The sequence below is a fragment of the Dendrobates tinctorius genome, unplaced genomic scaffold (genome assembly GCF_039654945.1).
Source record: "Dendrobates tinctorius isolate UK_male_01 unplaced genomic scaffold, ASM3965494v1 ptg000069l, whole genome shotgun sequence".
Classification (NCBI taxonomy): Eukaryota; Metazoa; Chordata; class Amphibia; order Anura; family Dendrobatidae; genus Dendrobates; species Dendrobates tinctorius.
Window position 1 is genome coordinate 25,890,001 of NW_027361737.1, and position 26,895 is coordinate 25,916,895.

Genomic DNA, 26,895 nt, shown 5'->3' on the forward strand with positions numbered 1-26,895 from the left:
TAGGGTTAGGGTTGTGGTTATGGTTGGGATTATGGTGATGGTTGAGATTAGGGTTAGGGGTGTATTAGGGTTAGGTTTGTTGTTAGGGTTATGGTTAGGGTTGAGATTAGAGTTAGGGTTATGTTGTGGTTAGAGTTGGAGTTAGAGAATTGGGGGGGTTCCACTGTTTAGGTACATCAGGGGGTCTCCAAATGCGACATGGCACCACCATTGATTCTAGGCAATTTTGAGCTCAAAAATTCAATTGGTGGTGCCATGTCGCATTTGGAGACCCCCTGATGTACCTAAACAGTGGAACCCCCCCAATTCTCTAACTCCAACTCTAACCACAACATAACCCTAACTCTAACCACAACATAACCCTAACTTAAAATAAGAAATCGCTGGTCAACTTTTAACCCTTATAACATCCTGACAAAAATTATATTTCCAAAATTTTGCTGATGTAAAGTAGACATGTGGGAAATGTTATTTATTAGCTATTTTGTGAGATATGACTCTCTGATTTAAGTGTACAAAAATTAAAAGTTAGAGAATTGCAAAATTTTCAAAATTTTTGCCAAATTTCCATTTTTTTCATAAATAAACGCAAGTTATATTGAAGAAATTTTACCACTAACATGAAGTTCAATATGTCATGAAAAAACAGTCTCAGAATCAGTGGGATCCGTTGAAGCTTTCCAGAGCTATAACCTCATAAAGTGACAGTGGTCAGAATTGTAAAAATTGGCCTGGTCATTAAGTAGCAAATTGACTCTGTCACTAAGGGGATAAGCACAGTCCATTCACAACAAGAAGCCTTTTCACTGACATCATTTCCTTCCACTGTAGTCTACTCTGGTCAGGTATAGCACACTGTTTTGCCCTGCATGATCACAGCCTAGTTGGTTGCCACAGTACAGTTCCGCAAGTTTCTCTACACCCACTCAGCGGCTCCGCATCCTATTGCTATGGATGCCCTGCATCTACCGCTGGGGACCCTCACTAGTTTCACGTGTCAGGTCCCTGCAGCGGTTCAACAGGAATCCAGAGCCTCACATTCTGCGGTGTCCCATTATCTTTTGACCACAGAGGACATTGCTCAGCAATCCCTGCTTCCCAGACACTCTGCCCAGACCTGCTCTGTGGGGTTGGCTATTGCTGCCACCTTTGGGTCAGTAATGGCAATGCAGGCTGCTCAGCAGCAAATCACTCCAGAGGCTAAGTCCCTCTGTACCTCTACTGAGCATGCTCACGAGACGATCTCCCATTGGAGATTGGGAGCCACAAGTCCAGGTCCTTCTCCAGATCTGATTGGTCCATCTCAGGGATCTGCAAGCTTCCAGAAGGTCCTGGCTATAAAAGGTGTGCATGGCCGCTCAGCCATGCGCTAGTATAGTCTCTATTTGCTACTGTGTGAATGATGATGGATGCATGAACCTGCGAATGACTCATTAAGATCCCTCCCTCTGATATTACGAGTGTGTATAGGGACTTAGCTTTAGAGTCAGCGCCAGCCAGTGGCAAGCTATAGCTACAATAAGCATCTACACAGTACTAGCGTCCGACAGTGCGCCCCCTCTTGGGCATTGTCGACTAGCGGCAGTGTCTGTCGCCGCGCTGTAGTCTGCAACTCCTTTTGGCGTCCGCAGTTGCGACGCCGCATGCACGGTAGGTCTGGACGGACGCTGACCCTCTGCCTAGGGCTCAGCTCCTGTGACCATATACCGTGCGTGCACTCCTCTGAGACCTGTGACGCTAACAGGCTCAGCCCTTTTGTGTTTTGCACTTAAGGCATCTCTGTGAGTAAAACAGAGATCACTCAGCGCACGTTGGTGACGTTCAACCCGCGTGTGTTATACCACCATATTGTACGTCCGCCATCAGCTAGCAGCAGTGTTAACACCTTCTGCACGGTGGACCCCGGGCGGCGAACGCACTTTACGTTATTTTATATTTAGTGCGTTCCGCCATCCCTAACATTATACTAGCGCCAGGGTCTGACTAGTAATGGTGGACCAGCAGCAGCAACTATTGCAGGACATTCGGCAGCTGGAGGGCAGGTTGGCGACTCTCGAGAGGTCCGCCTCAGCTGTGAAGGTTACTGAGGCTACTGCGCAGGCAGTCGCAGAGGCTGTCTCAGATGTGTCCACGTCCACGCCTGCACCGACAGTTTCCCGCCTCCCGTTGCCCGATAAATTTTCTGGTGACAGCGCCTCCTGCAGGGGTTTCGTGAGCCAGTGCTCTATCCAGCTTGAGTTACTGGCCGTGCGATTCCTTACAGAGCGGGCTAAGGTGGGGTTTATCGTTTCCCTTCTGTCGGGCAGGGCATTGGAGTGGGCCACGCCACTGTGGGATCGTGGTGACCCTGTGGTTCGGACCGCTGCTCAGTTCCTAACATCTTTGAAGCAGGTCTTTTTTGGGGCCACGGGTCACTCACGACACCTCTCTCCAGTTACTAGCATTAATACAGGGATCCCTCTCGGTCAGCCAGTATGCCGTCCGTTTCCAGACTCTGGCTTCCGAGCTGGAATGGCCTGATAAAACCCTCATCTCTGTGTTCTGGAGAGGTTTGGCGGAGCATGTTAAGGATGCTCTATCTACCAGGGAGGTTCCCGTAAGTCTGGAAGAGCTGACTACTATTTCCACCCGCATCGATCTCCGTTTTTCGGCGCGCGGGCTGGAGCGTGCTCAATCCAGACGGAAGGCTAACTTGGCTCCCAACCTCTTTGAACCTCTAGAACCTCTCGAGCCAGAGAGTTTACCTCCAGAGCCCATGGAGGTGTCCCACGCCGGTCTCAAGACACGTCCAGCACAACGCTCCACACGCTGTTACCAGTGTCGACAGTCTGGTCACCTGGCTAACAGGTGCTCGCAGCGGCCGAAAAAATGAACGCGTCCACTGATAATTGGTGGGGGTCTATTCGCTATGGAGACCTTCTCCCCCAAACCGGCGCTCCAAGGGACGTTAGATAGCGGTGATTCCTCCTGGGTGGTACAGGTCACAGTGGATTCCGGGGCAGAAGGGAACTATATGTCCTCGTCCTTCGCCCAATAGCACGCTATCCCGTTGGTACCACTTCCTCACCCAGTGCCTATCAGGGTGGTAAATGGGTCGACCTTGTCATCCCAGATTACCCACCAAACAGCACCCCTTAGGCTTTCAATTCCACCATCTCATCAGGAGATGCTGTCCCTGCTCATTATGCCAGAGGGCATCGATCAGGTGCTCCTCGGGGTTCCCTGGCTCTTTTGCCATTCCCCTCATATAGAGTGGTCCTCGGGGAAAATATTGGGATGGAGCAAGGACTGTGTGGGAAGGTGCATGGGGAGCAGCATCCAGGTAACCTCTGTGGAGGTGCCTGTGGATCTTTCCGCGCCCCCTACTGGGAATCTGAGGACCATAGCTCCGGTCCTCGAGTCAGTGCCGCCAGGCAAGACCTTTGTCCCGCCTCACCTGCGGTCCAAGGTTCTCACGTGGGCACACGCGTCCAGGGTGGATGGTCACTTTGGCTACAAGCAGACCACAAAACTCCTGGCAAGGTCATATTGGTGGCCACACAGGGCTCGGGACACTAAAAAATACATTCAGGCATGCGCCTCTTGTGCTCGGAGCAGCTCCTCTAAACTGAGGCCGGCTGGGTTACTGAATCCCTTGCCGGTGGCAGACCGGGCAATGGAGGTTCGCGACAGTCTGGGTTGCACCCCGCATGTCACTCTATCCTCTAAAGTGAGAGTGATGATGCCCACCGACACACATCGGCGTCCCACTCCAACTTCTGCTCCTGGCGACTTAGCCATCCCTGACGCCTTCCACGTGTCCCCTCTCAAACCTGTTCACATGTCCCGGTTTTCCGAGTCATCTGCCGGGACATCAGACTTGTCTTCGGACGAGCCTGAGGCCTATGCCTCTGTGGGACACAAGGTAGTACGTGGCAAAAGCTTTATTTGGTGGATTGGAGGGCGGGGGCCCATGTTAGGAGTCGGGTTCCTGCAGTGGTTCAACAGGAATCCAGAGCCTCACATTCTGCGGTCTCCCATTATCTTTCGACCTGCAGAGGACATTGCTCAGCAATCCCAGCTTCCCAGACACTCTGCCCAGACCTGCTCTGTGGGGTTGGCTATTACTGCCACCTTTGAGTCAGCAATGGCAATGCAGGCTGCTCAGCAGCAAATCACTCCAGAGGCTAAGTCCCTCCGTAGCTCTACTAGCATACTCAAGAAACGATCTCCCATTGGAGATCGGGAGCCACTTGTCCAGGTCCTTCTCCAGATCTGATTGGTCCATCTCAGGGATCTGGAAGCTTCCGGAAGCTCCTGGCTATAAAAGGCCATGCGCTAGTATAGTCTCTAGTTGCTACTGTGTGAATGATGATGGATGCATGAACCTGCGAATGACTCATTAAGATCCCTCCCTCTGATATTACTGTGTATAGGGACTTAGCTTTAGAGTCAGCGCCAACCAGTGGCAAGCTATAGCCACAATAAGCATCTACACGGTACTAGCATCCGACAGTGCGCCCCCTCTTGGGCATTGTCGACTAGCGACAGTGTCTGTCGCCGCGCTGCAGTCTGCAGCTCCTTTTGGCGTCCGCAGTAGCGATGCTGCACGAACGGTAGGTCTAGACGGACTGCCTAGGGCCCATCTCCTGTGACCATATACCATGCGTGCGCTTCCCTGAGACCTGTGATGCTAACAGGCTCAGCCCTTTTGTGTTTTGCACTTAAGGCATCTCTGTGAGTAAAACAGAGATCGCTCAGCGCACTTGGGTGACGTTCAACCCGCATGTGTTATATATATTGTACGTCCGCCATCAGCTAGCAGCAGTGTTAACACCTTCTGGACGGTGGACCCCGGGCGGCGAACGCACTTTACGTTATTTTATATTTAGTGTGTTCCGCCGTCCCTAACACTCAGCCCCCTTTAGGTCCGTACCTTCAGGGTTTATGAATCTCGGGGTTTCTTGTGACACGTCATCCTATCCAAGGACCCTTTTAAGGTAGAAGGCCACTCTGTCTCTTCTCTCAGTTCGTAGTTGCATTACCTTATTGTCCCATTGTCTCCTTTGCTGTAGTTCACCCAAACGGCAGCACTGCGCACTTGCCACTTCTTCAGACTCTAACTCATCTCTCACTAACTTCAGGAAGCAGATCACTTGCCCTAGCACTAATCCCTCCCACTATGGGCTGGTCCCAACATTAACTCTCTCCCTGACTCTGCAGTCTGTTGCTGGGGAAACATACCCTTTCACTTACATTCTATGCCAACACTGCCTTATGTCCTAAGTCCTAACCTATGTCTTTCATGCATCACATCATTATACATTATAATACCTAACATTATCACATTACATAGGCAAACATCTTGCACTTCACTTGACACAAGATCTACACAAAGGCAGGACATTATTCAGATTACACATCACATTATACGATATACAATATGTCCATCTCCTTACATCAGTGCCATGAGAACGCTCTCTGCCTGTTTGCATTATGCTGGCTGTAACGTTAGGGAGAGGAAGAGTACTGTGGGGTTGTTTTCTACAGGTTGACCTGGGCTCTCTTTTTCCAGTTGAAGGAAATCTAAATGCTTCAACATACCAAGACATTTTGGACAACTGTATGCTTCTAACTTTGTGGGAACACTGTTATGCTGGAACGTTTTTTCAGAACACTAATCAAGGTCCTTAAAGACATGGTTGTATAGGTTTGGTATGGAAAATATTCACCAAAGCCTTGATCTAAACTCCATTATATACCTGGAATTAACAACAACTGAGATTATGAGCCCTGCCCTCTTGTCCAATATCAGTGTCTGACCTCACAAATGCTATTCTGGATGAATGACAAATATTCCCACAGACTGTTAACTGCAAAAGTGGAACCTACTCCATATCAACACCTAGGGATTTAGAATGGGATATCATAAATGCAATATAGTGTGTCAGCATGAGAGTCCACAACTCAACCTACCAATGTATGAACTTGTGGCATAAAGATGGTCATCTATACAAACCATCTCACATTACAGCAAGTGTCATATCTGCTACAGGAAAACATTATCATGAGGTCAAAAGAAATGCTTAAATATATCATTAATAACAGAGATTCATGTGTTGTAGCACTGTCTGAAAACACCAATAAAAAGCATATGTGATCCATGAAGAGCTAACAAATAGCTAACAAATGGCCACTACTTCAAATTCAATAAAAGATGAAAAAACCCTTCAAGGTTCTAGGCAAATATCCTTCAAAAGAGTGATGTTTTACAATTCAAGACTGGATCACGCATCCTTTATCATTTGATTTGGAACTGTCTGATTTGTGAAGGGACGTACCTATTTTTAGATGGATTGGACTCGATGAGGCTATTTCTTGAGTCTCTGTATCCTTGCTGTCCTAAATTTCCGGCTATGAGACTATTTCTTGGGTCCCTGTTTCTCTGTTGCCTTGAATTTCCGGCTACAAGACTATTTCTTGGGTCCCTGTATCTCTGTTGTCCTGAATTTTCAGCTATAAGATTGCTTCTTGGATCTTCATATCCTTGTTGTCCTGAATTTTCAACTATGAGACTATTTCTTGGGTCTTTATGTTCCGGTTGTCCTGTAAGAGAGGAAAGAATGTCATTAAAAATAATCATAATTGAAGCTTCCGTTCCAAAACTACTAAGAGCATTGTCCCTTGTATCAGCCGAACATTCCAGTCAGCACACATTCCAAATTGATTGAGTTTTAATAGTCTCAGTGGTTTAAGGTTTATCCACATGGCCATTAGCAATGTCCATGATTATTAGCAATCAACTTAGGACGCAACCTGGCATGTTCACCCGGTTTCTGGCTGCGAAACAGGCATCTTTTGGCCATGAGAGACCACACTCTCATACAGGAATGAAAAATACCAAAAACAAGCAACACTAATGGCTCCTGGTCCAAAAGAAAAATTGCCACCATGGCCTTTATTGCCACCATGCACTTTTATGTTGTAGAGATGCCGTCAAGCTCCTTAGGCACCAAGACCTGTTAAAGGGAATCTGTCACATATTTTTAGCCCTATGAGCTGCTGCCATCACCATCAGCTCACCATCGCCACCGATGTAACCTGAAAGAAAAGAAAAACGAGTTAGATTATACTCACCTCGGGGTGCAGTCCGATGGGTGTCGCGGTCCGGCGCCTCCCATCTTCTAGAGATGATGTCCTCCTTCTTACTTCTGCCGCGGCTCCTGCGCAGGCATACTTTCTCTGCCCTGTTGAGGGCAGAGTAAAGTACTGTAGTGCGCAGGCGCCGGACCTCTCTGACTTTTCCCGGCGCCTGCGCACTGCAGTACTTTACTCTGCCCTCAATAGGGCAGATAAAGTACGCCTGCGCAGAAGCCTTGGCAGAAGTAAGAAGGAGAACGCCATCTGTTATGATTGAGTCACTGTAGGAGGCAGACACAAAAATAGAAGCTACGTCCAGAAAACCAGAGAAGTTGGCAACTATCAGATTGCAGACCCCTGAACCTATCAACACAACTAGTAGTAGCCGTGGGGGTTCCTATGATGCCCTAGACCCCTCGATCACAGCCGGAGCGCTAAATAGCCTAAAGACAGAAAAGGAAATCTAAACTGCCCCAGAGCAGACCCCAAAGTAAAAGGCAGCCCCCAACATATAATGACGGTGAAGCAAGATGAAAAACACTCACACAGATAGAAAGATAGGCTGAGCAAACGATGGGGCCCAAGCTAACTAAACAGAACAGGAAAGGAAGGTTGTTGTCTGCAATCTGCCAAAACCCTATCAAAGACATAAGCCAACAAGCTGATATGGAAAAAGACCCTGAAGCAGCTAGGCTTCAAAAACTAAATCAGCACTCAGTTATTTTCAGAAAACAGAGCTAAAGGAATTCAGCACACCCCAGCAGGGAATGGCAGAAATCCAGAAAAACAAAGCATAACAAAGTCAAAGCACAAATGCAAAAAGCCGAGCAGAAAACTTAGCTTTAGAAGAGCAGGAATTCAGAATGGTCTCCAAGGATCCCAAAGAGAAATCACCCGCAGGGCAGAAGGGCGTCGGCAGCCTTATATCCAGTCAGTAACTCCACTCAGCCAGTCATCATCATCAGGCTCAGGTGTTTGATAATCAGACTCACTACCTTTCTTTACCAGAAGAGGGAGTTCCTCGGGCCTCAGTAGTGAAGGGGAAAATGAACTCACAACAGTACCTCCCCCTTGAGGAGGGGTCACCGAACCCTCAACCACGCCACCAGGGCGATCAGGGTGAGCCCGATGAAAGGCACGCACCAATCTTTTGGCATGAATATCAGAGGCAGAGACCCAGGAATTATCCTCCTGACCATAACCCTTCCACTTAACCAAATACTGGAGTCTCCGTCTAGCCAGACGGGAATCCAGTACTTTCTCTACCTCATATTCCATGTTACCTTCAACCAATACAGGGTCTGGAGGTGCCACCCCCGGAACAACAGGTTCAACAAACCTCTTCAACAAAGATTTATGGAACACATTATGGATTTTAAATGTGACAGGAAGAGCCAAACGAAAAGAGACCGGATTAATAATCTCCAAAATCTTGTAAGGTCCAATAAATCTAGGCTTAAACTTAGGAGAAGCCACCTTCATAGCAATATTTTTTGATGATAACCACACCATATCACCAACCTTAAACTGGGGACCAATGGTCCTATGTCGGTTGGAAAACCGCTGGGCCTTTTCCTGGGAGAGAGATAACTTATCCACCACTTGGTCCCAGATCTGGTGCATTCTCTCCACCACAGTGTCAACACCTGGGCAGGCAGAGGGCTCCACCTGCCCTGAAGAAAATCGAGGATGAAACCCAAAGTTACAAAAAAAAGGTGACATCAAAGTGGCAGAACTAGCTCTATTATTTAAAGCAAATTCGGCCAAGGGCAAAAATGAAACCCAATCATCCTGATCAGCAGAAATAAAACATCTCAAATATGACTCCAAGGTCTGGTTTGTTCTCTCTGTCTGCCCATTGGTCTGAGGGTGAAAAGCAGAGGAGAAGGACAACTGAATTCCCAGCTTGGAACAGAAAGTTCTCCAAAATCTAGACACAAACTGGACTCCTCTGTCAGATACAATGTTCTCAGGAATCCCGTGCAAGTGAACCACCTGTTGTAAAAACAGGGGCACCAACTCAGAGGAAGACGGCAACTTAGGGAGTGGTACAAGATGAACCATCTTAGAGAACCTATCACAAATCACCCAAATAACAGTCATCCTTTGAGAGACAGGCATATCAGAGATGAAATCCATTGAAATATGGGTCCATGGCCTCTTGGGGACAGGCAAAGGCATCAACAACTCACTAGAGCGAGAACACGATTTAGACTGGGAGCACGTCCCACTGGACTGCACAAAATTCCTGACATCACGAGACAAGGAGGGCCACCAAAAAGACCGACTCACCAGATCTCTAGTACCAAAAATACCTGGATGACCAGCCAAAGCAGAGCAATGAACTTCAGACATCACTCTCTTCTTCCACCGGTCAGGAACATACAACTTTCCACTGGGACAACGCTCAGGTTTGTCCTCCTGGAACTCTTCCAGAGCACGTCTCAAATCGGGCGAGATGGCAGAAAGAACTACCCCTTCGCCTAAGATGGTAGCAGGCTTGGTCACCACAGGAGAATCAGCAAGAAAGCTCCTAGAGAGGGCATCTGCCTTGACATTCTTAGTTCCAGGAAGAAAAGAAACCACAAAATCAAAACGTGTAAAAAGCAAGGCCCACCTAGCCTGTCTAGGGTTCAAGCGCTTAGCCGACTCTAGGTAAATCAAATTCTTGTGGTCAGTGAGGACCACGACGTGATGCTTAGCTCCCTCCAACCAATGTCTCCACTCCTCAAATGCCCATTTCATGGCCAACAGTTCCCGATTCCCCACATCATAGTTACGTTCAGATGGAGAGAACTTTCGGGAAAAGAAAGCACAGGGATTCATTTTAGATGTTACAGGATCCTTTTGGGACAAAACAGCTCCTGCACCAATCTCAGAAGCATCCACCTCTACCTGGAACGGAAGTGAGACATCAGGTTGCCGCAAAACCGGGGCGGAAGTGAATCTTCGCTTCAGCTCCTGAAAGGAAGAAACAGCCTCCGGAGACCAATTTAACACATCAGCACCCTTCTTAGTCAAATCAGTCAATGGCTTTGCAATACTAGAAAATTTTGCTATAAATTTCCGATAAAAATTAGCAAAACCCAAAAACTTCTGGAGGGCCTTCAAAGAAGTGGGCTGAACCCAGTCGTAAATGGCCTGTGCCTTGGCCGGGTCCATTTCAATAGTTGACGGGGACAAAGTAAATCCCAAAAAAGAAATCCTCTGTACTCCAAAAAGGCATTTAGATCCTTTGACATACAGGGAATTCTCCCTCAAGATCCGGAACACAGTCCGAATATGTTCCACATGAGAATCCCAATCCTTGGAGAAGATGAAAATATCATCCAGATAGATAATCAAAAATTTATCGACAAAATCTCGGAAAATATCGTTCATGAAGCACTGGAAGACAGAAGGGGCATTAGTGAGCCAAAAAGGCATCACCAGGTACTCAAAATGTCCCTCCGGAGTATTAAACGCCGTCTTCCCCATGCTTAATGCGAATAAGATTATACGCCCCCCTGAGGTCAAGCTTGGTAAACCAGCAAGCACCTTTAACTCTGGAGAATAGATCAGAAATCAGGGGTAACGGATACTGATATTTAACAGTAATTTTGTTGAGGGCACGATAATCAATACAAGGTCTTAATGATCCATCCTTTTTGGCTACAATAAAAAATCCGGCACCTAAGGGTGACGAGGATGGTCTAATATGACCCTTCTCCAACGCCTCCTTAATATAGGATCGCATAGCCTCGTGCTCGGGTACAGATAAATTGAAGAGCCGACCCTTGGGAAATTTACACCCCGGGCTCAGTTCGATAGCACAGTCATAACTCCTATGAGGAGGCAGAGACGCAGACTCATTCTCACTAAATACATCATAAAAGTCCGCCAAATAATCAGGAACATCATGCGACTGAGGAGAGGTGGCAAACACCGGAGCCTCACTAAAGGCACACCGACAACCCCAACTCACCACAGACACAGATTTCCAATCCAAAACTGGATTATGAATTTGTAACCAGTGAAACCCCAGAACAATAGTATCATGCAGATTATGCAACACCAAAAATCTGCAAATTTCTTGATGGTCTTGGGCGACCCGCATTACCACCTGGGTCCAAAACTGAGGTTTATTTTTAGCCAAAGGAGTAGCATCAATCCCCCTCAAAGGGATAGGCGTCTGCAGAGGTGTCATCGGAAATCCACAACGTTTAGTAAAATCCAAGTCCATTAGGTTTAGGGCTGCTCCCGAATCCACAAAAGCCTTGGCGGAAAATGTGGACAGGGAGCAGATCAGAGTAATAGCCAGAAGAAACTTAGGTTGAACACCACCAACAGAAAACGTGTGTGCAAAGCGTTTCTCTCGTTTAGGACAGACAGAAATAATATGCGAGGCATCTCCACAGAAAAAACACAACTTATTACGTCTTCTGAACTCCTGACGCTGCTCTCTGGAAAAAACTCTATCACATTGCATAGGTTCAGACATTTGTTCAACAGGTGGCAACACCTCTCGTGCAGCTTTGCGCTCGCGCAAACGCCGATCAACCTGAATGGCTAATGACATAGAATCGTCAAGATCAGAGGGAACAGGAAATCCCACCATAGTATCTTTTACGGCTTCTGAAAACCCCTTCCGAAAGAGAGCAGCCAAGGCATTATCATTCCAAGTAGTAAGGACCGCCCACTTTTGGAATTTTTGACAGTACAATTCTGCAGAATCTCGACCCTGGTTCAATGCCAGCAGGGTCTTTTCAGCCTGATCAATGGCATTAGGTTCGTCATACAACAACCCCAAGGCCTGAAAAAATGCGTTCACATTAGTCAGAATAGGATCATCTGGTTTCAAAGAAAACGCCCAATCCTGGGGATCGCCACGCAGCAAAGAGATGACAATTTTAACCTGCTGCGCGGAGCTCCCTGACGAGTTAGGCTTCAAGGCAAAAAATAATTTACAATTATTTTTGAAATTCAAAAATTTAGACCGATCCCCAAAAAATACATCAGGTGTAGGAATCTTTGGTTCAGCATGATGTGAATGAGCAAGATAGGCGGAAATTCCCCGCACTTCCGCAGCGAGCTGCTCCACACGATCAGACAATTGCTTTATCTCCATTGAGAGAAAAAAAAATTCCCCCTACGGCCTCAGAGATATAGAGGAAAAAATATACACTTTTTTTTTTTTTTTTATACAATTCTTTCCTGCTATTGAGTACCCTAGGATCTGTGGTATGGCGGGTGATTCTGTTATGATTGAGTCACCGTAGGAGGCAGACACAAAAATAGAAGCTATGTCCAGAAAACCAGAGAAGTTGGCAACTATCAGATTGCAGACCCCTGAACCTATCAACACAACTAGCAGTAGCCGTGGGGGTTCCTACGATGCCCTAGACCCCTCGATCACAGCCGGAGCGCTAAATAGCCTAAAGACAGAAAAGGAAATCTAAACTGCCCCAGAGCAGACCCCAAAGTAAAAGGCAGCCCCCAACATATAATGACGGTGAAGCAAGATGAAAAACACTCACACAGATAGAAAGATAGGCTGAGCAAACGATGGGGCCCAAGCTAACTAAACAGAACAGGAAAGGAAGGTTGCTGTCTGCAATCTGCCAAAACCCTATCAAAGACATAAGCCAACAAGCTGATATGGAAAAAGACCCTGAAGCAGCTAGGCTTCAAAAACTAAATCAGCACTCAGGTATTTTCAGAAGACAGAGCTAAAGGAATTCAGCACACCCCAGCAGGGAATGGCAGAAATCCAGAAAAACAAAGCAAAACAAAGTCAAAGCACAAATGCAAAAAGCCGAGCAGAAAACTTAGCTTTAGAAGAGCAGGAATTCAGACTGGTCTCCAAGGATCCCACAGAGAAATCACCCGCAGGGCAGAAGGGCGTCGGCAGCCTTATATCCAGTCAGTAACTCCACTCAGCCAGTCATCATCATCAGGCTCAGGTGTTTGATAATCAGGCTCACTACCTTTCTTTACCAGAAGAGGGAGTTCCTCGGGCCTCAGTAGTGAAGGGCAAAATGAACTCACAACACCCATCGCACCCAACCGCGCCCCCCCGGTGAGTATAATCTAACTTGTTTTTCTTATCTTTCAGGTTACATCGGAGGCGATGGCAGCAGCTCATAGGGCTAAAAATAGGTGACAGATTCCCTTTAAAACTACTCTCCCACAATGAGTAATTGGTGAGTTTTTGATGTACATTTTTTCATTGTGAGTGCAATTTTTTTTACATTACTTTTTATTTCTCCTTTTGGTATGTCAGGTTTTACATAAAGCTGCTTTGTTTTTGATACTTCCTTAAATTTGGCTTTGACAAAATTTACTGATACAGTCATGTGCAAATTACCTTACATGTAGTTTTAGCACAATTCAGAAGCAGAAATGCACTAAAAATGCATTTTTTACCTGCAGATTTTCTGCATTTAATACAATTCTATGAGGAAAATTTGTGCATAAAACACAGTGGTACCCACAAGAGAAATTGACATGTAAGACTACAATCCCACAATGAGTTTTTGTTTAGTTTTTTATGCTGTGCATTTTACTTAATGGGTGCAGCATTTGGGCAGAAAATGTGCAACATCAAAAACGCATTAAAAGCTCATCGTTGAAACATAGCCTTATGCATTTCAAGAACGTACATCAGGTCACTTTAGGTAACGGAAAAAAAGCAGAGTAGGCATGAAATTTCTAAAAATCCCAAGGCTAGGGGTTCCTTCCCTATCCCTAAAGCTAGGGGTGCCCTCGCTATCCCTGCTCTCTGGATTACTTCTGATGGTGAAAATGCCAGGAGCCACATGTCTTACTGAGCTCCTGAATCAGACCTTATCTGTCCCCTCCCCAACCCAGGTGTCATGATCCAGGCTGGATCTGACAGTTTAAATGGACAAAGTTGAACTTTTTTTCCTTTGGCTAGGTGCCAAAGTGATGTAATTGCCCCCGGTGGTCATTAGAATTATTACACGTGGTGTTTCATTCTAAGTTGCCCCGTGGTGGCGAGTGGTATCGCACTTTAGTTTTAGGGTTAATGTGCACTTAATTACAAATCAGGTGTTAGGCTCTATAAAAGGGAGCCATGTGGGTTCAATCACTGTTGGTGATATTGTGTGTTAGTCATTCACAAGGAAGCCTGGGTGAATGAAGGAGCTGAACATGAGTCCTGCGCAGCCCAGCCAGAGGGGACGAGTGGCAGCTAGGTAGTCTGCAAGAAGGGCTGGCATGGCGTGGTGGAGTCACAGTTTATGGTGTTGGCAGGAAGTGCTTGCATGGCTTGGTGGAGTGATGACTATGGAGAGAGTTGCACTCAGCATGCGGGACTTGGTTGCTGAGAGCTGGACTCAAGCATGCTGGACGTTTTGCCAGAAGCTGAACTCATCTTTGGGACTCTGTTACTGGACAGCTGCAATTGGTGGTGGACTCTGCTCCAAGGCTGCACTATGGTGAAGGATCCAGTTATGGTGATGGATCCGGGTGGAGGAGAAGATGCACGCAGGTGGGGGGCTCTGTTGCTAGGAGCATATGCACCAGAGCAAAGCTAAGTGGTGTTTCCCCTGTTTTGTCATCTTTCCTCATGTGTGTTTTAGTGCAGTGGTGGGATTAGTTTCCGCTCCGACCTATTCCCTAGTGAGGGTTTAGGTCAGGGCGAGCTAGGGTTTTTAGGTTCCTGTTGCGCACCCGGTGCGGGACCGGCATAGGGAACGTTAGGAGTGCAGGGACACTGGCTCAGGGGAGCTCAGGAGGTCTCCATTTCCCTATTCCCTATCGCAGAGCCCACCATTGTTAATGTTTCCCAGGTTTCCCTTATTGTTTAAATTCGCCTTACTGGAGGCAGGGTTTCCAGACTTGTATATACGTGTAATGTCTAAATTCGCCAGTTGGAGGCAGTGTATCCAGCTGCACGTGTTTATTATTTAAATTCGCCCCACTGGAGACGGTGTATCCAGGGTCACGGGTGTCTTATGGATTCGCCTTGCGGTACTCGCTGCGTCCAGACACACGTGACCGTGACACCAGGGAAATGGGTAGTTGTAGTGTATTGGAATACACAAACCAGACTAACAAGGGAAGATGTACAGGGAAAAATGAAAGTACCAATCATACAAATATTCACTCACAAACAACAGAGTGGAACACCTGGAAGTAAAGGAAGTAAAAACAGATTAGGAGAGGATGAGGATATGCACACAGACAAAACACTAGGCAACAGTCTTTAGAACAACACTCCAAACACCTCCTCAAACAACCAATCTTCCAACTCCAGAACCAGGCAGTATCAAGCTAACTCTGGGAATGCCTGCTGGCCAGAGATTAGTATATATAGCAAGAAGGGAATGGCCAACACTGAACAACTGAGATCATCAAAGCAGGAAAGCTCCAGGAGCTCTCAACTGAAAAGATTAACCTCTGCACTGCTAGCAGAAACATGCCACAGTTAATGAGACACAGTTCATTAAGTAAAAATTGACAAGCATGAATGGTACAGGCTTTAGGAACTTGGTTTAATTTGGACAATATTCCGTAGCTCCTGCCTTAGATTGGAGGATGCCCTAAGTGACCTTCTGTGATAGCCCCCTCTTGCCAGAGAGACTAATGAGCTCAGTCACACGCCCCAACATTTTGTTGTAGTATAAAATAACTGATCAATTTTTAGATACCAGTTCAGACGCTATTAAATGTAAAGTCCTGAACCGCGAGAAGGAATTTTATCACCCACATACACCGGTAAATAAACCCCTCATGGTCCTCATAACATTTTACAGGTTGACAATCTCATAATTACAATTTTATCTTCTAGTCTCTGTTTTAAACATTTTACTGGAAGAAGGAATGAAATATTTTTCGTTAATCCTCAGAGACGTGGAAACTTTCTTTCTCTAAACACTTTGCTCACAGAGGTTGACATATATTCGCCTTTCATCCATTGCTCTGCTTCATATATATATGACAAACTTCTATTAACCCTTTAAATTGTTATGTCATCTAATGATAGAACAAATGTCTGGAGGATACTACGCTGTCAGCTGCTTTCTTGACAAGGACACATCGGTGGTTTAGTTGGCTCAGCAACCCAGGTTAACTACTTACTGTATATCTATGTCAAGAAAAATGTCCAGGCATGTGCATTAGTATTTTCCATATACTCCCATTTACCAGATGAAGGAGAAAAGGTTGTCCTTTTAGCTATTGTCTGCTTGGTATAAGGATTCATACTGGTTTTTGCAGACTACACATCCTTATACAGAAGGCCACTGCAAAATACGTGTTTACAATGAGACCAGTTTGGACACAGACAGAAAAGGGCCCATGTGAACGAACAGTATGTGGACTCTTTGCAGTCCAAAGCGTATCATTATGCGTCCATTTGTGTGTCTGTATGTAAGAGTGTGAAATGTAATGGCATCAGGAGAGCATTAGGACTCTGCTGCTTTTGCATGTCTGGACTGAGAGAAAAAGCCTGGGAAACTGTGTGTGCTGGGGCCTAGTGTCTGCTGTATAGGATGCTGAGAGGTGATGCTGCTAGAAGCAGAGAGACTGCCATGTGAGACACAGTGTGAGGCAGCTGAAAAGAAATGAGGAGTCTGGACTCAGTAAAGACTGTTTGCTGCCAGCGGGTTTGTGAGGTGGTTAACCCCTTCTGCTTGTGAACCTGTGGTTCTGCTGTGGAACAAGTACAGCGCATTTTTGAGAGCTGTGTGATTTTGGAGCTCTGTGGAGTCCCAGCTGTACTGAGCTGGAAAGCTACAGAAGACATCTTTCCTGTGCAAATTCAGGTGGCCTGCTCTCAGGGAAATTGTGAGTGGCTGCTGGAGGAGAGACGGTATCCTGTACCATCCATATTGAGAGGGATCCAGACAAGCCCCGTTGAAGTGCTATCTCGGACCGGACCCAGAGGCTACAGAACTGTAAGTCCCCGGTGTGTGGGCTCGGAATCGGCCGACAAGACACAGATCCTTGTGTTTGCTGAAGTTTTGACGCCGAAGATTTTTGGGACTGGCTGCAGCTGATGCAAAGCATAGACCTGTGTGATGATCTACCACAGGTTAATGGTAGCAATTAGAGTTGAGCGAAGGGGGTCGGTCATATTCAAAAGTCGGCGACTTTCACTGAAGTCGGGTTTCATGAAACAAAACCCGACCATAGCGTGAGGTCGGCCACGAGGTCGGCGACCAGAGCGCCAAAGTCGCGTTTCAAAAGATGCTTCCAGTGCCCTTTTTCAGCCAATGATGGAGGACGCACACTGTGGGCAACGCGATGACATGGGCATCGGTCACCACCATCTTTGAGAAGGGCATGCAAGTGATTGGCTGGCTTTGTGTGGCATCACAGGGGCTATAAAAGGGCGTGAACACCGACTGCCAGCTTACTTATGCCGATCTTAGCATAGGGAGAGCTGCTGCTGCTGCTGATTCTATAGGGAGAGCGTTAGGCAGGGAAGAAGAACAGAAAAACAGCTTCTGCTGTTAGTGATTTCCACTTACAACACAACACTTTGTGTGCAGTGACAGGGGAGGCTCTATTTTTGTGCATCAGCTCTGTTGGTTATTAGGCTGCCTTATAAGGCTCCCTGATAGCTGCATTGCTGTTTGCACACTGCTGTGCAAACTGCTTTTTTAAAAGCAAAAATACTTTTCTTCCTCTTTTCTGCACAGTTACCAAGTGGTCATTTTTCCACCCTTTTGTGTGTGCAGCAGTTCTGCTTATTAGGCTGCCTGCGTCCATACTTGGACTGAGAGCATCATTGTCAGCGCCCTCAAATCTCTAGTGAGATCCAAATTCTCACCAGTCCTATAGACACCCTCCATCTTGTCATACGCCATCCAATTTCAGCCTGTTACATTGAGGTGTAATCTCTACTGGGCCTGAGACAATAGTTCAGCGTCCACAAATCTATAGTGAGATCCAAATTCTCACCAGTCCTATAGACACCCTCCACCTTGTCATACACCATCCAATTTCAGCCTGTTACAGTGAGGTGTAATCTCTCGTGGGCCTGAGACAATAGTCCAGCGTCCTCAAATCTATAGTGAGATTCAAATTCTCACCAATCCTATAGACACCTTCCACCTTGTCATACGCCATCCAATTTCAGCCTGTTACACTGAGGTGTAATCTCTCCTGGGCTTGAGACAATAGTTCAGCGTCCTCAAATCTATAGTGAGATTCAAATTCTCACCAATCCTATAGACACCCTCCACCTTGTCATACACCATCCAATTTCAGCAAGTTACATTGAGGTGTAATCTCTTCTGGGCCTGAGACAATAGTTCAGCGTTCTCAAATCTATAGTGAGATTCAAATTCTCACCAATCCTATAGACACCCTCCACCTTGTCATACACCATCCAATTTCAGCCTGTTACATTGAGGTGTAATCTCTACTGGGCCAGAGACAATAGTTCAGCGTCCTCAAATCTTTAGTGAGATTCAAATTCTCACCAATAGAAGATACACCTTCTACCTTGTTTTACAGTATCATATAGCTGGTGGTATTTTGGGTGCATTTTCACAAAAATGAGGAAGTATGGTGGAAGACGCCATGGAAGTGGGCGGGGGTTGCCAGCTGGTCCCGATGGTGGTGGTGTTGCATCTGTTGGTAGTGGCAAAAGCACAATAGCACCTAAGGCAGGAGGTGTTGAGTCTGCGTCATCGTCTGGCTCCACAAGGCCTCGAAGACTCTCTTTTCTGGGAGTAGGTAAACCACTTTTAAAGCCAGAGCTTCAGGAGCAAGATTTGGCTTACATTGCTGACACAGCCTCCAGCTCTCTCGCCTCCTCTTCTGAAGTTTCAAAAAATGCAAGCACTGAGTTGTCAATTGCTGGCTCCTGGTCAGGAAGAACCCCTTTCCTTGTGTCCTTCACCCCCACCAAAAGTTAATGATGCAGCAGGCCACACTTCACATTAGTCCATGTAGCTCTTTCTATCATACCATGCCTGTGTTATCAAGTCAAATCGTGAATTCCCCATTCCAGGATGAATCTGACATGGAGTGTGGGTGGCCAGCCAGGGCAGTGGGGTTAATCGGTACCGGGCCTGTGTCTCAGGGGGATGTGTCAAGTTGGTGGTGATGACCCGTTCCGTGGCCCTGGGCGTCCATGCAAAGGGGTAAATAATGTTTATAGGTGAATGATACGTGACGCCACCTGTGGTTTCTGATCAGATTGACCCGCGCTGCAGCGTCACTTCTCTGGGACAGATGTTGTGGTGCAGCTAAGATGTAGAAGCCCTGCACAGGTAGGGCCGTAGTCGCAGGGCAGATGAAAGAGTTGGTAGATGGTGTGCAGTGCAGGATGTAGCAGAGCCGTGCGCCAGGCGTAGGAGAAAGATGACAGACACAGTCGTGCAGTTCCTTTACCTGTACTTGGTAAGTGCCATCCAGGACCCAGAGTACAGATGGAGAAGGAGTTGGTCAGCCTGGAAGCAAATTTGGAATTCTCTCTCTGTAGATAGGTAGTGTGGCCTCCGTTCTAGCGCTTATCTGAGGTACTCGCAGTACCTCCGATTTCTGCTGCAGGACCGTCAGTATCCCTACAAACTCGGAGACCAGAATTCCGACCATGCGCTCCAGCTACGAGTGAGCCTTAACTCTGCTCATCCTCCTTCTCACGTCCACACACTTCCCCTTCCCTTCACAGACTGCCCTAACTTACCTCCTCCCGACCACAGAGAGCAGCTCCTCAGCAGTCAGGTTCAGAGGTCTCCCTGCTGGCCTGGAGTGGGAACTGTGTTGTGTGTTGGTTTAACTGCTAGAGAGATCCTTCGTTGTTCCCAAGCATGACATCACACTCCCTAGGAGAAAGGTAATGCCACTGTGGTGACCGTACTCCTGGGGGCGCCACAAGTGCACTGATGCCCAGCCACTGCTAGATGATTCTGCTGGTACATTGACCCAGACCACTACATTCCCCTCGCACTCTACACAGACAGAATCTGACCCTGATGAAACTCAGGTTCCCCTTCCCATATACTATACCACCTTACACGGTGACAAAGAGGAAGGTGCAGATGAAAGTGCAGGTTCCTTGAGCAGGTGGGGAGGCATACTCATGGGCGACGGCACTGGCACAGGGCCCCTCATAGTACGCAAAAGTGTCTTTGCCGGTGGGAGGGGGAGACAGTGGGAGGGAGGGGGAGGGCCCACCCGCCGTCAGATACACCGCCGGGGCCCACCCGCCGTCAGATACACCGCCGTACTATGAGGGGCCCTGTGCCAGTGCCGTCGCCAACGAGTGGGCCACCCCTGCTTGCTCAGGATCACAGCACTTGCAAAGTTGAAATACTTACCTCTCTTTGCTCCACCGCCGTGACATCTTCCACGTTTCCTGACAGTGACATTCTGGTCAGAGAGTACGATGACATTGTGTCTGTACGCCCTCTCCTAAACAGTCCAAGTGCAGAGAGATGGAAGATGGGGACGACGAGGAGTCCATACTAGTACAGGGATTCCCTAGCGAGGAGACTTATTTAATTGTTTTCAATGTTGGGACAGCTATTTTTGGGGAGCACTATACTCTGGAGAATGATATATGAGGCCCACCATACACTGGAGCATTCTAAAAGTGAACATCAGACACTGGAGCAGCATTTACAGGGCCCATTATGCACTGGAGCATTAGAAATGGGGCCCATTATATATGGAGCATTATTTGAGCCCATAACACAGTGGAGCTTCATCCATGGGGACCAACATATACTGTAGCATTATGTGGAGCTCATCATATACTGTTTCAAACATTATATGGGACCAATGATTCTGTATGGAGAAATATATGGGCCTCATTACTCTGTATGGCGCACTATGCGGTGGCCATAATACTGTATGGAGTAATATACTGTCCATTTTTGGAGCTATTGGAGAATTTAAAATGGATATCAGTCATGAGATGTAAGAAGTGAAGTATTTTTCATTGTACTATACCGCTAATTCTCTGCCGTATCAGAGGATCATGAACTGTGGCATTGTTAAAAGAGCCCAGTGACACTCTTTGGCCCAGGGCCCACGAAAATCTGGAGCCAGCCCTACCCCCCCCACAACTTTAGCCAAATAACCCCCAGTTTTCAATGCCTAACTATTATTATAAAGTAAATTAAGGTTGACAAGCTTACGTAATAAGAATTGATGTTTTTGGCATTAAAATGGGCACTATAGGTGTGTTTCCTGTCCTCCACTCCCTGCGGGCCTTGGTTCCCCATTGACTTGCATTGGGTTTCGTGTTTCAGTCGGCCTTCGACTTTTCACGATAATCGGCCGATTTTGTTCGACCCGACTTTTGAGAAAGTCGGGTTTCATGAAACCCGACTCGACCCGAAAAAAGGCAAAAGTTGCTCATCTCTAGTAGCAATAGATACCTGGGTATCCCCAGATTCAGTATAAGAACATCTGTTATATTGATATATATTGTTATGGTGAGTTTTGTTAAGTTTATAGTCAGTGTGCTATTCCAGGGATTCCCATAATACCACTACATCTGATTTACACCTGTTTTTCATAGTGTACCTTGTTTGACCTTTTCTTAGGTAAATTTCTTCTAAAACCTCAGTGTAATACACTTAAAGCGGGAACTTTGGGATCGGCACATTGATTTCAGCCCTGGCTGAGTGAATGTATTCAATATGAGAATTTCAATCTGTTTCCTTCAATACTAAATTTCACTTCAACTGTCATTTTAGTAAAGACAGTATTGTTATGTTTGTCTCAGTCTCGGTTTGTGACCCACTGGATCTTATTCAGATCCCTGGTCATTACATGTGACAAAAGCTGTTTGCTGCTTGGAGGTGGAAGCATACCCACTTACCTCTTGGGCCCCTGTAGGGTTGTGTAAAGTGCTGCAGAGCTGTAGTCTCACCCGCTAAGCACTCCATGGCTCAGCACCACCCTACATCTCCTCCCTCGTCTCAGCCTACCACTCTACCCGTGCCCTCCATTCTGCTAATGAGATTAACATCCTCAAATAATCAGAACTTCCCACTCCCATCTCCAAGATTTTTCACGTGCTGCGCTAATTTTTTGGAATGCACTGCCCATGTTAATTTGATTAATCCCCAATACCCACAGTTTTAAGCGTGCCCTAAAAACGTATTTCTTCAGACTGGCCTACCGCCTCAACACATTAATCTAACAATCCCTGTGTTGCCCATTCAAAATTTTTACCATAACCAGGTTCCTCGTATCATGTTCTCATACGCCTTATGTATTTAATAGCCTTCTGTGTCTGTACTGTTACATATTCAGGCTGATAACCGGTTCATGCAGCATTACATAAACACCCAATTCTTACACTATGGCTGGTCCGAACAATGAAAGCAATTGTTACCATCCACCTTTCGTGTCTCCCCTTTTTCCTCATAGATTGTAAGCTTGCGAGCAGGGCCCTCATTTCTCTTGGTATGTTTTTTGATCTATGTGTTAATTGCTATGTTGTAATGTCTATTGTCTGTAGAAGTCCCCTCTAAAATGTAAAGTGCTGCGGAATATGTTGGCGCTATAGAAATAAAATTATTATTATTATTATTATTGTTATTATTATAGTTGCAACTGAGCTGCTGTCCGGTTGTGCTCTGGCACTTTACAGACACTTGGTGTCCCAGTCGCAGTGTACTGTAGGGTACATCACACTCACTTGTAGGCTGCAGGCCTCCGTCACCTCCAGGCTCCTGTCTTCAGAAACCCTGCACACAATGCATGGGATACCAGGTTCTTTTTAACAGTCAAACTTTTACTAAACAGTCCAAGTTCCTCAGATATTTACAAGTGGGATAGGGCACAGCAGTCAGAGCTCCTTCCTCCTTAGCACAACTCTTCTGTTCTGCTCGACATTCATTCTGGACTTCCCCCAAGCCCGATGACTCCATCAGCACTAGGAATTTGTTGTCCACTCCAGCAGTGCATCCAGGACTGGCCATCTGCCCCCCATGTAACTCCACGTCTACTGACCTTGTGATGTTAGAAGACTAGGCTTGCTCCATGGTACCTGGCGCAAGCCCAATGCTCCAGTCGTTGTTGTAATGTCCATCTGTGATCTCCATTTGGCCACCCACTGCCCTGAACATTTGGCCCACAGTGGCCCTAGTAACCCACCACCCCACCTGAACTCCCTCTAGCCAGGAAGTGCCCCCTTCTTATCAGCACTAGCGTCCACCCACTGAGCTAATCGTAGCCTTAACCATTTCCTATCTACAGGCTCTACAGGCTAACTGGTTGTATATCCTATTGTGTCCTAAGCTTATCCTAATGCTGTATTCCCATTATGCTATAACACTCTGTATACTGTACTTAATCATTACACATTATATCACATTTCATCAGACATACGTTACTTCACATATAAACTCGCATGACGGTATTCACATAGTGCGTCTGTTGTCTGCAGGGGCAAGATCGGGGTAAGTCTGTCCACACCCCTTCTAACACTCTATATACTGTATAGCATCAGTATCACAGTGCGTCTGTTGTCTTCAGGGCCAGGATCAGGGTAAACCTGTCCACACCCCTTCAGCTGCACAGGTTGCCCCAATGGTATATCAGACCCAATGGGTAACACTCTATGTCACTGTCACAGGCCCCTGTAGGACCCTCATGTAACATGAATGCATACTAGACCACATGAAGAAAAAAAAGCAGGTCCATCCGCTTATAAAAAAATCCAATTTTTTTATTCAATATCCATTCAAAAAAATTGGGGCGGCTTGTAATGTGTGTGGGACCTTATAATGTGTTGGAGGGTTGTCGGGGTCATCATTCTGTGTTGGGGCTGTGGGGTATCTTACTGTGTGGAGGCAATTGTAATGTGTTAGGGGGCTTTGAGGGACCATACTGTGGGGGGACATCATTCTGTGTTGAGGGGCTGTGGAGGATAATACTTTGTGGATGTCATTCTGTGTTTGAGGGATGTGGGGGATCATACTGCATGGGGTATCAGACTTAACATCATGCTGTATACAAGAGACTGTGGGGGCCATCATAAAGTGTTGGGGGCTATCATTCTATATATAGGGAGCTTTAGGTGATCATACTGCATAGCTATCATCATTTTGTTTGTGAGAAAATGCTATTTGGGGAATGTGGGGGCCAGCTTACTGTGCTTATAGCTATGGGAGTCATCATTCTGTAGTGGGGTTAGCATACTGTGTGTGGGGCTGTGTGGGTAATTATACTTTGTGGGGGTCATCATATTGGGTCTAGTATCATATTTGGGGGGGCTGTGTGTGTGGGGCTGTGGCGGCCATAATATTGTGCTGCTGGGCTGGAGGCATCATACTATGGGGTCCAGTATACTGTGTGGGGAGCTATGGGACCATCATACTGGTTTTGGGGAAGCTGTTGATCATATTACAGGGCTGAATGACCAGAGCAGTAAATTAAAAAAATACATAAAAAACAGTATTTTTTTATGGCTCTACCCAAAAATAAGAAATAAAATTAATATTAATTTAAAATAATAATAATAGGATCCTTGCACATTTTATGATGGTATACCTAGTAAGATGAAGTGCAGAGGTTATTATAATTCTCAGGTCTCATTACTGGGAGTAGATGGTTTTAATTTTACATTCAATATAGCATCAGAGAAACAATACACTGTACATGCCTAGAGCAGAGGTGGAATGCCATATCATGATAATTACTGTATAGAACAGGGATGCACAAACTTTGCTGGTCGAAGGACCACATTGTCATTTTTAATTTCTTCCAAGGGCTACAATAAAACGCATAGGGGTATTTAAAATGATATTCCTTAAGTGCCTTATAGTTAGTACACAAGGTGGAACCTGCACCTATGGGAATAATAGGGGTCACCTTAACCCCCAGTTAGCACTAAGGAGAGGGGTGTATTTCAGTCTATATTCAAAATGACAAACTCCTTTGAAACCTAGCCAGTCTGGGTTAACGTAGCAGATACAAGGAATTTCAATAGACCCCTGGCTACCATGAAAGGGAACCTGTCACCAGGTTTGGCTGATTCAAGTTACGGCCACCGCCTTTCAGGGCTGATATACAGCATTCTATAATACTGTAGATAAGCCCCCATCTGACCTGCAAAGAGAATAAAAATAAGTTTTATTATTCTCACCTGCGGAGCGGTCCGGTCCGATGGATGTCGCAGGTCCGGCGCCTCTCATTTTCTTGCGACGCCGCCCTCCTGCTTGCTTCATGGCTCCCCGTCATTGCGCTTCTGCGCAGGCGTACTTATCTGCCTGGCAGCACACAGGGCCCCAGGCAGCACACAGGGGCCCCAGGTAGCACACGGGGGGGCAGAGACAGTGAACGGGGATCCAGGCTGCACACGGGGCCCCAGGCAGCGCACAGGGTCCCTGGCAGCACACAGGAGCCCCAGGCAGCAAACAGGGGGCAAAGACAGCGAATGGGGCCCCAGGCAGCACACGGGGGGCAGAGATAGCGAATGGGGTACCAGGCAGCACACGGGGTCCCAGGCAGCACACAGGGGCCCCAGGCAGCATACAGGGGCCCCAGGCAGCACACAGGGCCCCAGGCAGCACACAGAGGCCCCAGGCAGCACATGGGGGCAGAGACAGTGAACGGGGTCCCATGCAGCACACAGGGGCCCCAGGCAGCGCACAGGGCCCCAGGCAGTGCAAAGGGGCTCCAGGCAGCACACAGGGGCCCCAGGCAGCACACGGGGGCCCCAGGCAACACACAGGGGCTCCAGGCAGAGCACAGGGACCCCAGACATCGCACAGGGGCCCTAGACATCGCACATCGTACAGGGCCCCTAGATATCGCACAGGATTGCGTGATATACTCAAGAACGGGGCCCCAAACATCGCACAGGGGGTCCCAAACAGCAAACAAGGGGTCCCAGACAGCACACAGGGGGGCAGGGACAGCGCACAGGGTGCGCACTGTCTCTTTCCCCCCCTTGTGCGCTGTCTCTGTCCCCCTGGGTGCTGCCTGGGTCCCCGTTTTTGATGGTTCTCAAAAGCATGAAAAATCTGATCTACAGCAGCTGGGTTATATTCTGACCCGGAGGGGTATAATCTGGCCTAGGCAAGATTTATTCACCGGGGTATAGTTTGGCCTAGGCCATTTTAACCCCGGGTATATTCTGGGCGGGGGGTTAATCTGGCCTGTTACACCGGGACGTGTTTTGGGCACAAAACAGTTTTTTTGACCCAATTATATGTGCATGAGGTTTCTGAAATGTCACAGACATAGCTGGTCCTGTAAAACATAGCTAAAACTAGCATAAAAAAATGCATAAATAAAACGCACCAAAAAAGCATGCATATGAACATACCCTTAATCTCAGCTTCTGGGTCGCCCTCCCAGGGCCGTGGGGTACTCGGTACTGGGCCGGTGTCATGGGGGAATATGTCACAGCGGCAGTGACCCAGTCCGTGGCCCTGGGCGCCCAAATCAATGGTGGTTTGTGATATAGTTTATGTGAACAGTTCGTGACGCCACCTGTGGTGTTTGACAAGCAAGATGTTAAGCCAACGCTGCATGCAGATCCTCTGGGGCTGGTGGTGTGTTGCAGCATAGATGGTGTAGCTCCCCACAGGTGAAGCTGTAACCCCAGGGCAGTGTAATTGCAATACATGAGGATGGGCGCAGGTGGTGTGACGAGCGCTGGTACCCAGATGTAGCGGTGCTGACGGTGTTAGCGCACAAATGAATGGAAGACACCAGGGCTTGCTGTTCCAAAGCTTTACTCACAGTCCGTGGTACACACTGGTGCCTTCCTCCGTGCCGTGTCCTCCGGGGCAGAGACTCAATCAACCTCCCGGGCAAGTCAGGATTCTCCTCTCCAACACTCCGCCA

The 26,895-nt window shown here is 47.2% G+C and overlaps 1 protein-coding gene across 2 annotated transcripts in view; it reads right to left on the reverse strand.

Moving 5' to 3' along the window:
- The window catches only part of NGEF (neuronal guanine nucleotide exchange factor), a 257,073-nt gene that overhangs the window by 146,230 nt on the left and 83,948 nt on the right, over window positions 1-26,895 (reverse strand). For both annotated transcript variants that reach the window (XM_073581245.1, XM_073581246.1), the window contains exon 3: window positions 6,321-6,585. In XM_073581245.1, coding sequence (XP_073437346.1) covers window positions 6,321-6,585 — 265 coding nt within the window. The remainder of the gene's footprint in view (window positions 1-6,320; window positions 6,586-26,895) is intronic.